Below are 15,000 nucleotides of genomic sequence, written 5' to 3' on the forward strand. Positions count from 1 at the left end.
TAAAGCCTAGTTTTATTATAAGGTCAAAAGGTTCAAAGATTCTTGAAGACTTCAAGAACTGCTTGATATTTAACTAAGATCATATTCTAGTTTGAAGTGAAATCATAAATTTCGGTTATATAGCCAAGCGCTCAGGTCGGAAAATCCTTTCAGCGATGAATTTATCGTATTTATCTTACTGCAGTCCATTGTGGTCTATAGCGAGAATTCAATGCTACTTTTTAAACATTAGGAAACAAAGGGCCCAAAAAAATTATTTTTGGAGATGAGATTTTGGACAAAGGCTTAAAATTGGCAAACTTTACTAAGACTACTAGTGTCACATGACAAGGGAAAACGTCGACGGCCCGATTACCGAAGAGTAATGGAAGTAATTATACTCTTTCTCACATTAATGCCTATTCATTGAGGAAGATTCATCCACATGGAAATGCCTAAACCCTTGTATCAAGAGACTGAACACCAAAGCTGGTGGACAGTGGTCATAAATGCTTTAGCCTACTAATGGACTGGGTTTATATAAAAGGTTATAAACCTGCTTATTCCCAGAATTTATTTGTATATTAAAGACCTAAGATAAGCTGGACTTTGAAAATCAAAGACCTGAGATAAGCTTGACTTTGTATATTAAAGACATGAGATAAGCTCGACTTTGAAAATCAAAGACCTGAGATAAGCTGGACTTTGAAAATCAAAGACCTGAGATAAGCTGGACTTTGAAAATCAAAGACCTGAGATAAGCTGGACTTTGAAAATCAAAGACCTGAGATAAGCTGGACTTTGAAAATCAAAGACCTGAGATATGCTGGACTTTGAGAATCAAAGACCTGAGATAAGCTGGATTTTGGAAATCAAAGACCTGAGATAGCTGGACTTTGAAAACCTAAACAATTTTTTACTCAAGAATTTTATCTCATATCAAACGACAAGAGTGAAGCCATCCTATATTTGCATTAGAAGCAAGTTGGTAACCTAATATAACTTCCACATCATACATTCCCCAGTCCTAGGGCTTGTTACTTTTGCAGTGAGCAAGAACTTCGCAGAATATTCCACCACTGGACTCGGTTTGTATAAAATGTAAGAAAAACACCCATGTACCAAAAACTCAATTTCAATGAAGATTTCAGCTGAGCATGGTCTTGATAACCCAAAGGAATCTTTCGTCTAGGATTTCATCTCACAAAATTTAAGGTCCTAATAGCTGCACCATCCTTTATGCTTCATTGGAAGCAGTAAAGAAAGTCTAACTCAGCACACATTTCACAGCATACATTCCACAGTCGTATGCCTTATGAACCTTGTCAGTGACAGTGAGTGAGGATCTCGCAGACTCGCAGTATATCCAACCACTGGACTGAGTCGATAATGCTTGAAAACTGCTCAGTTGCCAGAATTCTAAATAACATGGACCTGGGCTAATCTGGCTCTTATCAACCTAACGACATAGAATCGAGTAGCCACACTTTACTGAGCAACAAAATAGGCGTAGAAAGTGGGTAAATTATTACATTTCACACATCAGACATTCCCCAAATTGCTGGTGAAGCAGGAAATTTTTACCCGACTGAAATTCCCCGGGGAAAATTAGCCTAGGATCGATCCCCTCCCCCGGAAAAGCAGCCCAGACTGTTAGTCCCCCAGGGGAATTTGATACATAACATTTTCCCCCACATAGGCCATATCTCCCCCCTCACATAGAAGCTTTGACCTTTATTTCCACCACAAATAAACCGTTCTCTCGTTATTAACGTCTTCCCGACAGACACAGGTGGGAACCGTGGACTTTGGGTGGGTGGAAAGAGGAAAAACGTGATTATTTAACACTTCGAGATTCGTAAATGGCCACAGAGCTTAACACACCCACCTAACCTAATAGTTTCCCTGGTTACAGACCTAACCAAGTGTCAAGACCCCTGGACCCCCTACCCAGGTCACGAACTAGAAGTAAATCACAAATAATTCCTTACCCTACGATTAACACCTACCACTTATGTTCCTGGGTTGTTCAAGAAAGTGTTTATGTTATGGTTAAATTGTATTCTTTTTCAGTTGCAGCATAAACATTCTGAGCAAAAGCTCTAAGCTGAGTACAGTTATTCCAAGTCAAATCTGATCTGTTACCCTTCCAAAGATGATAGGCCTCCTGCTTCTCCAAAAAAGCATGTCTACAATTATCATTGAACCATGATTTGTCCTTCACTCGGTACGTTAGCACACGAGAAGGCATAAGCCTATCAATTATGTTGACTAGATTCTCATTCAAAGCGACAACAGGATCAGCACTCCTATACAATTGTGACCAATTTAAGCCCAAAAGATCACTCAAAATCCCATTCAAGTCTGCTTCAGATTTCATATAAATCTTATAGGAGTATGTTACACCAGGGACAGGCTGCTCAATTTTCACTGCTAATAAAATCAAGGCATGATCAGATGTCCCAACTGGCGAACCAACCTTACTTGTTATAACGCCAAGGGAGTTGGTGTATATGAAGTCCAAGCAGTTACCAGACCTGTGAGTAGCTTCTGGACTGGATCTATATACAATGCTAGAAAAGTACACTGCCACCAAAGCTTATCTGAATAGCAATAACTTAAGCTAATCTGGACCATGGAAACCATAACAAATCTATCTTAGAATTTTATTCCATAAAGGATGACAACAGAGTAACTACCATTTAATGTGCATTGGGAAGAGTGAAGAAATTCAGTAACTCAGTACATCTCCCACAAACATACATTGGTCAAATAACCAGGAATTGGTAATTATGGCCACGCAGTGTTTAAAGACCTCTAGAATGGGTATGTATATATATATATATATATATATATATATATATATATATATATATATATAAAAAGTACTCAGCTAATCAGTACATTGGTAACCTAAACAATTTTATTCCCTAGAATTTTAAACGGTAAAGAATGGGGGATATAGTAGCCTCCCATTATGTGCATTGGAAAGTGAAAAAAAAAGTTGGGAAACAGTAAAACTTCCATACATGCTGCCCTTGCAGAAAAGCCCTCATGGTATATCCCACTAAAGACGTGAGATTATCGGGACCTTGATAACCAAAATAAACGTGTCCTTCATAATTTCATCAAATAAAGAATTGGTATAAAGTAGCCACATATTACTTGCATTAAAGGGAGTGAAGGAAGTCTGTAAATCAGTTCGTCTTCCACACCCAACGTTCCCCAGTCGCCAGGCCCGAGGTCCTTGCATTGAATAAGGACCTCACGATGATAGGGAAGTACCCAACTACCAGAACCTCTCTAAATAACAAAGACCTAAACACATTTCTCATTCAGAATCTCACCCCATAAAGAATGGTAACTTGATAGCCACCTTATCTTGTATATTGGAAGCGGAGAAGAAAGTTGGTAATTCGAAACACTCTCCACATCATACATTCCCAGTCATTGATTGGAGTATTTGCCCTAGGAAGTACGGACCTCATGGTACATCACACCAATGAACCAAGTTTATATATAAAAAGCAACAGTAACATCTAGCTGCCAGAATTTTTCAGATTAGAAAAGTAGCCATTAAAAATTACTACTTTTCTCATTTCACCAATATGATTACGTATACACTGCATTTATTGCAGCACTGGAAAATGTCACTTTTTATGCAGTAATTAAAAATATCTTTGAAACCAGTTCGTTATGCTAAGTTTCCAAAAGTCTTGGTAGTTAAGAAAATAACAATCAATCCAAACATCTTCAAGCTGGGCAGATAAGCTAAACTTTATCCTGGGCAATTAAGCTAAACATTTTCTAAGATCTTTCATTATTTGGCCATTGATATTAAGCCATCGTACCTTTTATTCAAGGAAAGAAGCTAAAATTCTTTTCCACATAGCAGTGTTTCTCGACCATTACAACAAATCTTCACCTTTAATCTCAAATAAATTTTCATAAATTACACATACTGCAGAATTTAACACACTTGCGCAAACATTTCAGCACTAACAATTACTTGCCTTAAAATGTATCCATATAACAAAAACTATTCAAATTTCTATTCTTTTCGTATATGTATATTCTTTAAAACTAAAGAGAAACAAAGATTCATTAAATAAAGCTGGAATTTTCACAAAACTAAGAAAAATATCTATTCCTTTTGAAATTTATTAAGAACTTTGTGCTGAAGGGAAATCGGGGAAAACCCCACAGTTGTTCCTACAAGTAAAAGAGGATGAAAGAATGCGGGAACCGAGAAGGTTGAAAGTTTAGTGCAGCAGATGACTAAAAGGATGCTCTAAAGGCCCTTAAGTACTCTACAAGAGACACAATGAGAGCACCATTGTCGTCGTAGATATTCAAGTTTGGTTCCAGGAGGAATTTAGTGATGAAATTATCTCTTTGCTTTACCTTTACTCATCTTTCATTTGGGAACAGTTTCAAGCTTGTTTTTTTTTCTTAAAAGGGGTCGGCTTAACGTTTTTGATATACGATTGATGAGTTTTGGCAAAAGTCTACCAATGAAACTTTCTTGTAATGACATTGTTTTTTTTTCTAGCTGTTATCTTTCATTGTTGAGTCCATTGTTTTTTTTTTTTTTAGTTTTAGAGGTAAATCGTAATTTGAATACCCCATTTATACATCCTCTATTTTCATTATTTTTTCTAGTATGCGCCTTCTTGTTATCATAGTTTCATAATCCAACCTGTCACTCCCAAGCCAGCCAGTATTGTTTATGAGGTTTCAGTTTATTCTTCCTTTGTCTAATAATTTTTATCTTTAGGGTATGTCAATATTAGCTTAATATCTCAAACTTGATATTCTCTACATATTGTTCAATTCACTCTCAAGTATTACTTTGACCATTGGTCTGTTGAGCTGGAGGAGACACTGGAAAAAAATGATCCTCTTCATCTCGGATGACCACATACCTCCTGTCGGAATGTTTCTCTCTCTTCATCTTGTGATAATCTGTTCCCATTGGTTTATCAAATTCACTTACCATTTACTCAACGAACAAGCATCAGCATTATCTTATTGTTTTTGTTTTTATATCTTCCAATTCCAATAATATTAAATTTTCAAGAGACCTATGTGGATCTCTTCATCAGGTTTAAAGTTATATTCAACGACGGTATAATTCTATAGACAAATAACATATGGTATGAGTTTACTTAAGCCAATTTTTTCCGTAGCTGCTGACCGTGAAACAAGAGATTGTGACCGATCATGCCCGACGTCGTATCAACCTTTCTGTGCAACAAATGGCAGGACTTACGATAATAAATGTAAGCTCTCCATTGCAACCTGCTTAGATCCAGCCGTCAAAGAACGATATGAGGGAGTTTGCCGTAAGTATTGGGAATAATATTTGTATATATTCCTGTCTAGCTAGGAGTTTTAATGGCTCCTTGGGAACATTATATTTGTGGAATACACGAACAGGTATCTGAAACCGTTTAAAAAATTGGAAGAGTTTCATGAAATATAAGATTAAATTTGAATGTCTAATAGAAGAGGGTACCCAAGAAAATATCTTCTTTATAGTGTTCAGTCACCCTGTCCAATGAAAATTACAGATGTTCCTGGTTTTACTATTTGAATTCTAATTGCTTGCCATCTCTCGTTATATTATTATTAACTAATATATGTTTAGCAGCTGAACCCGTCAATAATGGTCCGGTTGCCCGGCCATCCTCCCAAACAAGTAGCAGTAGCAGCAGCGGCAGCAGCAGTGCCTCATCTTCAGGAGCTCGTCCTTCGGGTACAAATGTGCTCATCGGCCAGCCCGTTCGCCCAGTTGTTGAGACCTTATCAAACCCAAGGCCAGAAGCTCCCGCCCAAGTCGTCAGCCCTGCACAGCCCTCTGGAAATTGTAATGAGAACTGCACTCCAGGCTTCAGGCCAGTGTGCGGTTCCGACAACCAAGTGTACGGTAACGAATGTTTGCTCCAGGTGGCCATTTGCAAGAACCCGAGTCTAAGGAAGCAAAATGACGGTGTTTGCCGTAAGTAAAACTTGAAAACTTCTATCACTCTTATATGAAAGTCAAATGGATGATAGTTATGGCATATTATCTTAACAACTATTATTTATTATAACGTAACCAAATTATGGCTTAGACTGCTGTGGAAACTCATTTTTTCATGCCGATTTTAAATAGTTGATCATTTGTTTATGAATACTTTAGAGGTATACGAGAAGTATAAAATCTAGTAAATCAGAATCTTTAGCTGGTAGCAATCAGTTATTTTTCTTATCTCTTATTATTCATCTGCCATCCAGGGCGTAAAGCTAACGTCAACGATATCAAATGCGTACATCTTCGAATGTGTATATTTGTAGTACGACAAAAAGTTGTTGCCAAATATAAATAAATGTTCATTACAAATTTATCTCACAGCCAAAGACTGCAACATCGTCTGCCCTCTGGAAATCAATTACGTCTGTGGATCCAACAGAAGAACTTACGTGAATGATTGTGAGCTGATTGTTGCACAGTGCAAAGACCCCGCTATCCAGAAAGTGGGAAATGGACAATGCGGTAAGATTGCTATCACCTGCCGGTTCTCTCTCCTGACTTTACTTTAAGGGCTGTTTTTCTGGTCCTACCACACATGAAAACCCTCTGCCCTAAAGGACCTACAATATTTGTATGTCATATACAGCATTTTCTTTACTATTTATAGTATCACAAAGCGTTTTCCGTGATAATTGCTAAGTCCACATTATCAAAGCGAACCACTTAGAAAGCAAGAAAGTCTTTAGCTTCTTGAAAGTCTTAATATCTTCAGTTCTCTTAATGTCTCGTGGGAGCTTGTTATATTGTCTTGACTCTTTGGATACATTCTGTCATGTACTATTTTAGTGTCTTTACTAATATCCACAATCTCTATAAGAATCTACACAAACCTTAACTACATTAACTCTTATTTCACCTGGGATTCATAACATAATCCTTTCATACCCATGTGTCAATATTAGTCATTTCGATATCTTCCCACCAAGATTGATTATAAAACTTTCTCACATAGTACCTGGTTTTCTAAGGTTAATTTGCGTATACATAGGTTGATTTGGAATGAGCTTACTTAGCCTAATGATATCCTTATCTTTTAATTGGTTTAGACAATATAATCTTAATTATCTAAAAAAATGATAGCAAATATCAACATTACTGAATTAATTTAATTTGCGATATCCTAGTCTTTGGTCCGGTGAGCTCATATGATATTCTCACAATTCAGGTAGGTTCCTTTCTATAATCTTTTGATATCTCAATGAAATTCAGAGTATTCATTATAAAAACAACTTTGTATGGAACCGAGCTAATAATTTTACCCTTCAGAACCTGAATTCCTGAATATAATTCTATGTCACCGCTAGGAAAGTCTTAACAACTTTCGATAAAGTCTAACCTTATGACTTTTAAGAAAATCTTAACATCAATAACTTTATATAATATGCAACATAATTAAAATAACAATTTCAACATTTTATATTAAAGTTAAACTATTGACTTTCTTGAAAATTCAACATACGCAAATAATCTTATATTAACTTAACCTGATGACTCCCATGAACATTCTAACATACACTAGCAACTTGGCATTTTTCATTTCAAAAGCTTCCATGGAAATCTTAACTTACGCCAAACTGCTTAGCATTATGGTAAGTTAATGACTTCAAAGGAATTTTAACACACACCAACAGCTTTGTACCTAATCAACTAAATACCTTTCTCACATTTCAGACGGATTCCGCAACGTCGAATGCACAATCCAGAACTGCGAAAGAATCGCTAATCCGGTCTGTGGAAGCGACGGAAGAACATACGAGAACATGTGTTTGCTGAGAAATAGGGCTTGCGTTGATTCTTCTCTCTTGAGGCTTCACGACGGAGAATGTGTTTGTGAGTCTGAATGTTATTTTTTTCTTTCTTGTCCATATAAGAAGGTTCAATAAGCTTTTTATTTGAGATTGGGATATATACCAGCACTGGTTCATATTATGGAGCAGCCCAAGGCCAATAGAAAAATTCTATTGGCCTTGGAGCAGCCCACAGTTGTCGGCATCTCGGTGTTCAATAGGTCTGGTGTAGACCTTTGGTAGTTTAATCAGACTAGAGGATGTAAAAATTGCTGGTACATCCCCCAAACACTGACTTCCTTAATACAGTTTTTGTCTTATTAGGGATTAAAAATAGTTTTTGAAATGTGTTACATTTATTGGAAGGGGTGTTTCGACTTACGTTGCATAGAATTTTCCATAATTCTGACCCTCCTTTACATACAGATCCTACCAGACTGTACCATCCTATACACAGTGCTAAGCAGGCTGCTAATTCTATCAAGCTTGCCTTCCCCATCATAAAGTTCAATACCTGACAGTATTCTAGAAATTTTATTCTAGTTATGTCCAGTTTGTGGACTGATCTTCCTAATTAGGCAGTTGAATGGGTGGAACTTAGAAAATCAAACTTAAAGAGAATATTTTTACGTTGAACAGATTGACACGAAGTCTCTCTTTACTTTATAAATTATACAACAAATCTAGTTTAACGTTTTTACTAATCTTGAAATATTTTATATTTTTTATTCATTACTTTTCATGCATAGTTTATCTATTTCTTTATTAACTTGTCCTGTTGAAGCCTTAGGGTTTGTAGCATCCTACTTTTCCAACTAGGGTTGTAGCTTACCTACTATGCATTTCTGGCAAAAAATTTTGTGTTTTTCTTTAATATCTCTCATATTAATTTCCAGATCAGAATAGTACTTTGACAGTACTCTATAGACTTCCCCCTAATATTTGATACTATAATGCATTTTCAAATCCCGTTAATTAAGGTGTTTACTCTTGGCCAAATAAAGCTTAAGCCAAGTGAATTGGAAGAGTAGGTAAGGCAGTTCAAATACCTACATTTTCCCGTCCCTCCCCTCTCTTTCTCCCTCTGTCTTGATCCTCCTCCTATCTCTCCAGTAACTCGATTAATAGTCTCTCCGGTGTCGCTAATTCTACCTTTTCTGTAACCTGTTATATTTGTTAATAACCGATAGAATTGATATGTTGAATTCTTGTTATAATTCTTATTACATTTCATGATATTATTGTATTTCGACAGGGTGCATAAGGAGTTTATAGCCTTTAGCCTATTTATGCAAATTGATGAGCCTGTCCTTAAAAAGGATATAAGGTTGGCTTTAGATATCTGAATCTCTTGTAATTGTATGATTGGTCATAAGCTGTATAAGCTGTATTGTGAGATTGAATTTTGGTTATCTTTCCAAGTCGTAGCCCTATGTTGCACAAAACTTTTGGGATTTAAGAAGCCCTCAGGGAAAATTCATCAAGTTGGATAAATAGGCTAAAGACTATAAACTCCTTATACACCCTGCTGAAATACAACAATATCATGAAATGTTAATAAGAATTATAACAAGAATCCAACATGTCAATTCTATCAGTTATTAACAAACATAACAGGTTACAGAAAAGGTAGAGTAAGCGACACCTGAGAGACTAGGAATTGGGGTTACTGGAGCGATAGGAGGAAGGTTGACACAGAGGGAGGGAAGGAGAGAGAGAGAGGGTGTAGGTGTTCAAATTGCTTTACCTACTCACCTAATTCACTTGGCTTAAGCTTTATTTGGCCAAGAGTAAACCCCTTAATTAATGGGAATTGAAAATGCATTATAGTATAAAAAAAATTAGGGGGAGGTCTATGGAACGCTGTGTCAAAGTATCATTCTCATCAAGTACTGTAATTAGTATAGGAGATATTAAAGAAAAACACTATTTTTTGTCAGAAAAACATAGCAATGATAATGATAAATATATAAAAGGCGAGCAGTAGGCTAAAAAGCAGTTTCACAACAACGTAAGTAAATAAAAAAAGTGAAAAAACAAAAATTAAGAGCTAGTTACAAATAATTTACATTGCCTCTTACAACTGAAATATACAAAAATGTTGCAATACTAATAATATAAGAAGATGACTTCCATATATGAATATACAAAAGAAAAGAATAATGGTATAAACACTTGGAAAATTTAGAACAGGTGTTCTGACATAGTTTAAGTTTTCAAATGGGCAGTTTGTAGTAACTGCCATTTAGAATCTAGCTAAATCCCCATCACTGTCGGAACATACGGGGGAAAAGTTAAAAAAAAAATCCTGCTAGGCCTCCCCAGTCATCTGTAATAAACAGGTGACTCTAGATGAATTTTCCATTGTATTTAGAGGAACCTATCGATCAGAAATTCCAATTGCAGGAAATCTTCTGATTAAGTCCTCAAAGCTAAATTTAAATAATGAAACTAAGATTTCCATTGGAATTTTTTAAGTGTTTAAACAATATTTTTTAGTTCATTCCAGATATGGAAATCACTCTGTGTTCTTTTATTGGTATTCCAATACGCTTCCATGTTAAAGTTTTTTTTTTATCACGTTCGTTTGTTCGTTTTAGATTGCCTTGCCATATGCAAGACACGGGCTCTTGCGTTGAACTCCAGTAAATTTTTATCAAGTCGGTTTTATTTACAGGTACCATGTTGGAAAATGTCTTTTTTACTGCTCGTCTTGTATGTATTTACATTTAATATAATTGATTGTTAAGATATAATAATAATAATAATAATAATAATAATAATAATAATAATAATAATAATAATAATAATAATAATAATAATAATAATAATAAAAAAGGTTTATCTTATTTGGTAAATTACTGAAAATTACATGTAGAGTTCAAAAGGTTTGTGAAAAAATAGACAATACTAGTGTCCGCGACCCGTCAAAATGACAGGAAAATATTTAGATAGATATGCACACACAGCTTCAACCCATCCCACACCCTACATCACGGCAGTTGTGGTTTCCAAGCGTAGCATACCTCTCGGGGTACCCCTTCTAACGAGGGTATGAATACTCCCTCTACCCCCTACACGAGGGATGGGGAGAGAGAGTAGCTATACGTTAGGTAATGCCGCTCAGCGTCATATATATATATATATATATATATATATATATATATATATATATATATATATATATATATATATATATATGTGAGATATAGTTCTATAAAGGTTGGAAAATACTAATATTAGTAAATGTATCTGTAACAAAATTTCCTAAGAAAACACCTCTGCATATATACGTTCATAATTGATTGTGGAGGAATAATGGTTAATTATTCTCCCAAGGATATATCAACTGGTTGAATGGAATAAAGTTTATAACATTTTTTTGGTGTAAATAGATATATTGATATTCTTGTTTAACAATTACAATATCCAAAATCAAAAGGATATATGGGGAACATATTCCTACACAAATAAATTTGATTTATTACTTTATTATTTAGTTTTCTTATCGGATTTATATGCTCGTTATAGTGTCATGAAATTAATTTTTTCTAACTACTTTTCCCTTAGTTTTCCATTACTTTGACCGTGCTTCTTTTGTCGTCATTATTTTTGTTGTTTAGATATAATGGCAGGTAGAAAACAATTTCAAAGTATCCATCATTTAAGTATTCTACAGTATAAGCAATTGTCTTAGATAACACTTGACTAACATTTCTGAACACCCCCATCCCTCTGTTTAGTATCTATCTTGCTTCGATCACTGGTGTTTGATTATGAAGTTTTCTGTGAATACGGATTACCAAATTAGGAAAGCGGACCACACTCTGGTATTATAATAATCAGGATAACCTAATCTGAACTTGCCGATAGTACAACTCAGCCTATCAGTTTTAATACTTCCTTCTTTTACTCAACTTAGCGGAGCAATAACGACCTAGTGAACTCCTATTAAATCACAAATACACCTTTGAACAGCAAGCACAAGTACTTACCTAGATATCTGTCTCGTAGTACGATCCAGGTTACGACAAGTAGTAAATGTTGTCAGGGAGTGTCTACCACCAACCACTCACATGGTTAATCACTAACTAACATTTTCCAACGAAAGGTAACAGACATCAGAAAACAAAACCTAAATAAACCACTCGATGGAGTCTCAAACTACTGTAACAAGTTATTATAGTAGAAAGATTTCTGAAATCTTATCTTGCTGCTGATCAGTTTGGGTTATGAACCCTTTCCTAAACATGAATCTTTATGTTGTTTTATTTAGATACATCATCATCATCTCCTACGCCTATTGACGCAAAGAGTCTCAGTTAGATTTCGCCAGTCGTCTTTATCTTTAGCTTTTAAATCAATACTTGTCCATTCATCATCTACTTCACGCTTCTTAGTCCAGTCAAGTAGGCATGGGTCTTCCAACCCTTCTAGTGTCTTGTGGAGCTCAGTTGAAAGTTTAATAAACTAATCTCTATTGAGGAGTTCGAAGAGCATACCCAAACCATCTCCATCTATCCCTCACCATGATCTTATCCACATATATCATTTGAGAAATCTCTCTTATAATTTTATTTCTGATCCTGCCCTGCCATTTAACTCCCAATATTCTTCTGAGGGTTTTTTTCTCAAATCTACAAAAGCTGTTCGATATTGTTTCATTGTCATACCATGTCTCGTGTCCTTACAGTAACACCAATCTCACTAAACTGATATATAGCCGGAACTTTATATGTAATTTCAGGCGATTTGATTTCCAAATTTTACCTAACCTAGATATTAACTGATTTTCTTTTTCAATCTTTCATTAAACTCCAGTTCTGAAGACCCTGTATTAAAGATCATAGTTCCTAGATATTTAAATGACTCCAACTCATTGATCCTTTTTCCCTCCAATAATATTTCATCTTCCATTGCATATTCCGTTCTTATCATCGCAGGCTTTCTTCTCTTTATATTGAAACCAACCTCATGTGATATTTCATGCATTCTAGTAAGCAAGCTTTGCAATTTCTGTGACGGTTTGCTAATGAGGACAGCGTCATCAGCATACTCTACGTCAGCTTATTTTCTGTTACCAATCTAATTCAATCCTTCTCTGCCATCCCAAACTGTTCTATGCATTACAAAATCCATGAGGAGGATAAATAACATGATTGATAAAACATTCCCTTGGAGTACTCCACTGTTCACTGAAAATTAATTTGATAGAACTCCATTAACATTAACTTTGCACTTGTTATGCTCATGAACAGACTTAATCAAATCTACATATTTAAGAGGAACTCCATAATAACGCAGGACACTTCACAAAATTAGCCGTTGCACACTATCAAAGGTTTTTTCATAGTCCACAAACGCCATCTTTTCCTATATCCTACACATTGCTGTACAACATGACTTAAAATGAAAATGTGGTCAGTACAACTTCTACTTTTGTAAATCCTGCTTGTTCATCTCTCAGCTTTTCATCAATCTTTCTCTCTAGTCACTTTAGAATGATCATTCTATACATTTTCATGACAACTTATGTAAGTGGAATGCCTCTGTAATTAATGCAATTAGTCAGATCTGTTTTTGCCATTATCACCAACAATCCTAGCTCCCATTCATCAGATTTTGCCTCTTCATGCCACATTCTACAAAATTATCTTGTAAGTATTCTGAAAGTCACTTCATTTTCGGCCAAAATCTTCTCAGCAGTTATTCCATCATATCCTGGGTCTTTACATCTCTTCATTTTTTTTAAATGATTGCTTCGACTTCAAACACACTGAATTCATTCATGGGCACATCAAGTTCTTCCCCAGCTTCAGGTATATCAATCAAATTATTCCTTTCATATCTCATATTCATGACCTTACTAAAGTGTTCCATCTAACGTTGCCTTTCTTCATCTTCTGTCGTTATGATAGATGCATCTCTCTTTTTGATAGTTATATGCTTCTTCTTTCCCCCTGTAGAGATTTCATAAATAATTATGTGAACAATTCTTTCACCATAGCCACTCTATGAATTCATAGCTTTGTCAGTCTCGTCTGCCTTCCTGTCAAAATATTCTCTCCAGTCATGCCTGGCTTTTATTTTGACTTCACTATCAATACTGGAGTACTTAGCATGCTCTACCTTGTAATTTTCATTACATCCTCGGAAACTTTTAGCAATCAATTTCCGTCTTTTTCTCCTTTTTATAGTATCCAAAGTATCATTTGATATCCAGGGTTTTCTCCTTGTAACTGCATGTCCCAAAACTTCGCTACTAACTGACTGATATATGTTCTTAATTTCACATAATTCTTCATAATTGTCTGTTCTTTGTCTTTTACAGTCTCTAAAACTGCAAATCGATTCCCACATTCAATTGCAAATGTTTCTCTGTGCTCATCTTCTAGAAGCGTGGTTATATCAAACCTGGGTATCTTATCTACATTTCTGTTGAGTACATTCAGTTTTAATCTTAAGTGTGGCAATGAGGAGCTGGTGATCGCTATCAATATCTGCACCTCCATAACTTCTTACATTTCTCAGAGTCCTCCTCTTTTCTTTATCGATAGCTATACGTTCTATCTAATTTTTGTAATTGCCACATGGTGAAGTCTATATATATTTGTGGATGTCCTTATGCTGGAAAAGAGTACCTCCAATAACAAAGATTATTTTTTGAACAAAAACTTATAAAATGTGCTACATTTTCATTTGCAACTTCGCCAAGACCCTCAACACCCATCACATTCTCTATACTTTGATTATTCTTTCCAAATCTAGCATTGGAGTCACTGATGACAATTTTCATATCACTCTCTGTGATCTCATCTATTGCACTCTGCAGTTCTTCATAGCATTCCTCTTTCCTTTCTTCAGAGGAATCATTTGTTGGTGCACAGCAAACTATAATGCTCATATTGCATTGCTTTCATTTAAACTTTGCAAGTAATAATCTACTCTCAACAGCTCTCTATTCCGTTAAAGCATTTTCTGCCCTTAGTGTTATGATCATTCCTACCCCTTCTCTTCCGACTTCATCTGTTCTTCCTGAGTAGATATATATATTGCCTTGTTCTAAGATTTCTTTACTAATCCCCTTAAAGCTTCTTTCCCATAGGACCAAGATTTTTAAACTATATTTCATAAATTAATACTCCACTTTCTGTAACT

At 35.4% G+C, this 15,000-nt stretch overlaps 2 protein-coding genes across 2 annotated transcripts in view; one reads left to right on the top strand and one right to left on the bottom strand.

The window, feature by feature from the left end:
• The window catches only part of LOC137627732 (serine protease inhibitor dipetalogastin-like), a 129,290-nt gene extending 117,322 nt beyond the window's left edge, over positions 1-11,968 (bottom strand). The window contains exon 1 of the mRNA XM_068359006.1: positions 11,838-11,968. The gene's annotated coding sequence lies outside the window, so the exon portion shown is untranslated. The remainder of the gene's footprint in view (positions 1-11,837) is intronic.
• Positions 1-15,000, top strand: part of LOC137627733 (serine protease inhibitor dipetalogastin-like) — a 36,079-nt gene that overhangs the window by 19,572 nt on the left and 1,507 nt on the right. Inside the window, exons 4-7 of the mRNA XM_068359008.1 lie at positions 5,169-5,324; positions 5,630-5,980; positions 6,377-6,517; positions 7,727-7,885. Coding sequence (XP_068215109.1) covers positions 5,169-5,324; positions 5,630-5,980; positions 6,377-6,517; positions 7,727-7,885 — 807 coding nt within the window. The remainder of the gene's footprint in view (positions 1-5,168; positions 5,325-5,629; positions 5,981-6,376; positions 6,518-7,726; positions 7,886-15,000) is intronic.

Source organism: Palaemon carinicauda, chromosome 35 (genome assembly GCF_036898095.1).
Source record: "Palaemon carinicauda isolate YSFRI2023 chromosome 35, ASM3689809v2, whole genome shotgun sequence".
Classification (NCBI taxonomy): domain Eukaryota; kingdom Metazoa; phylum Arthropoda; class Malacostraca; order Decapoda; family Palaemonidae; genus Palaemon; species Palaemon carinicauda.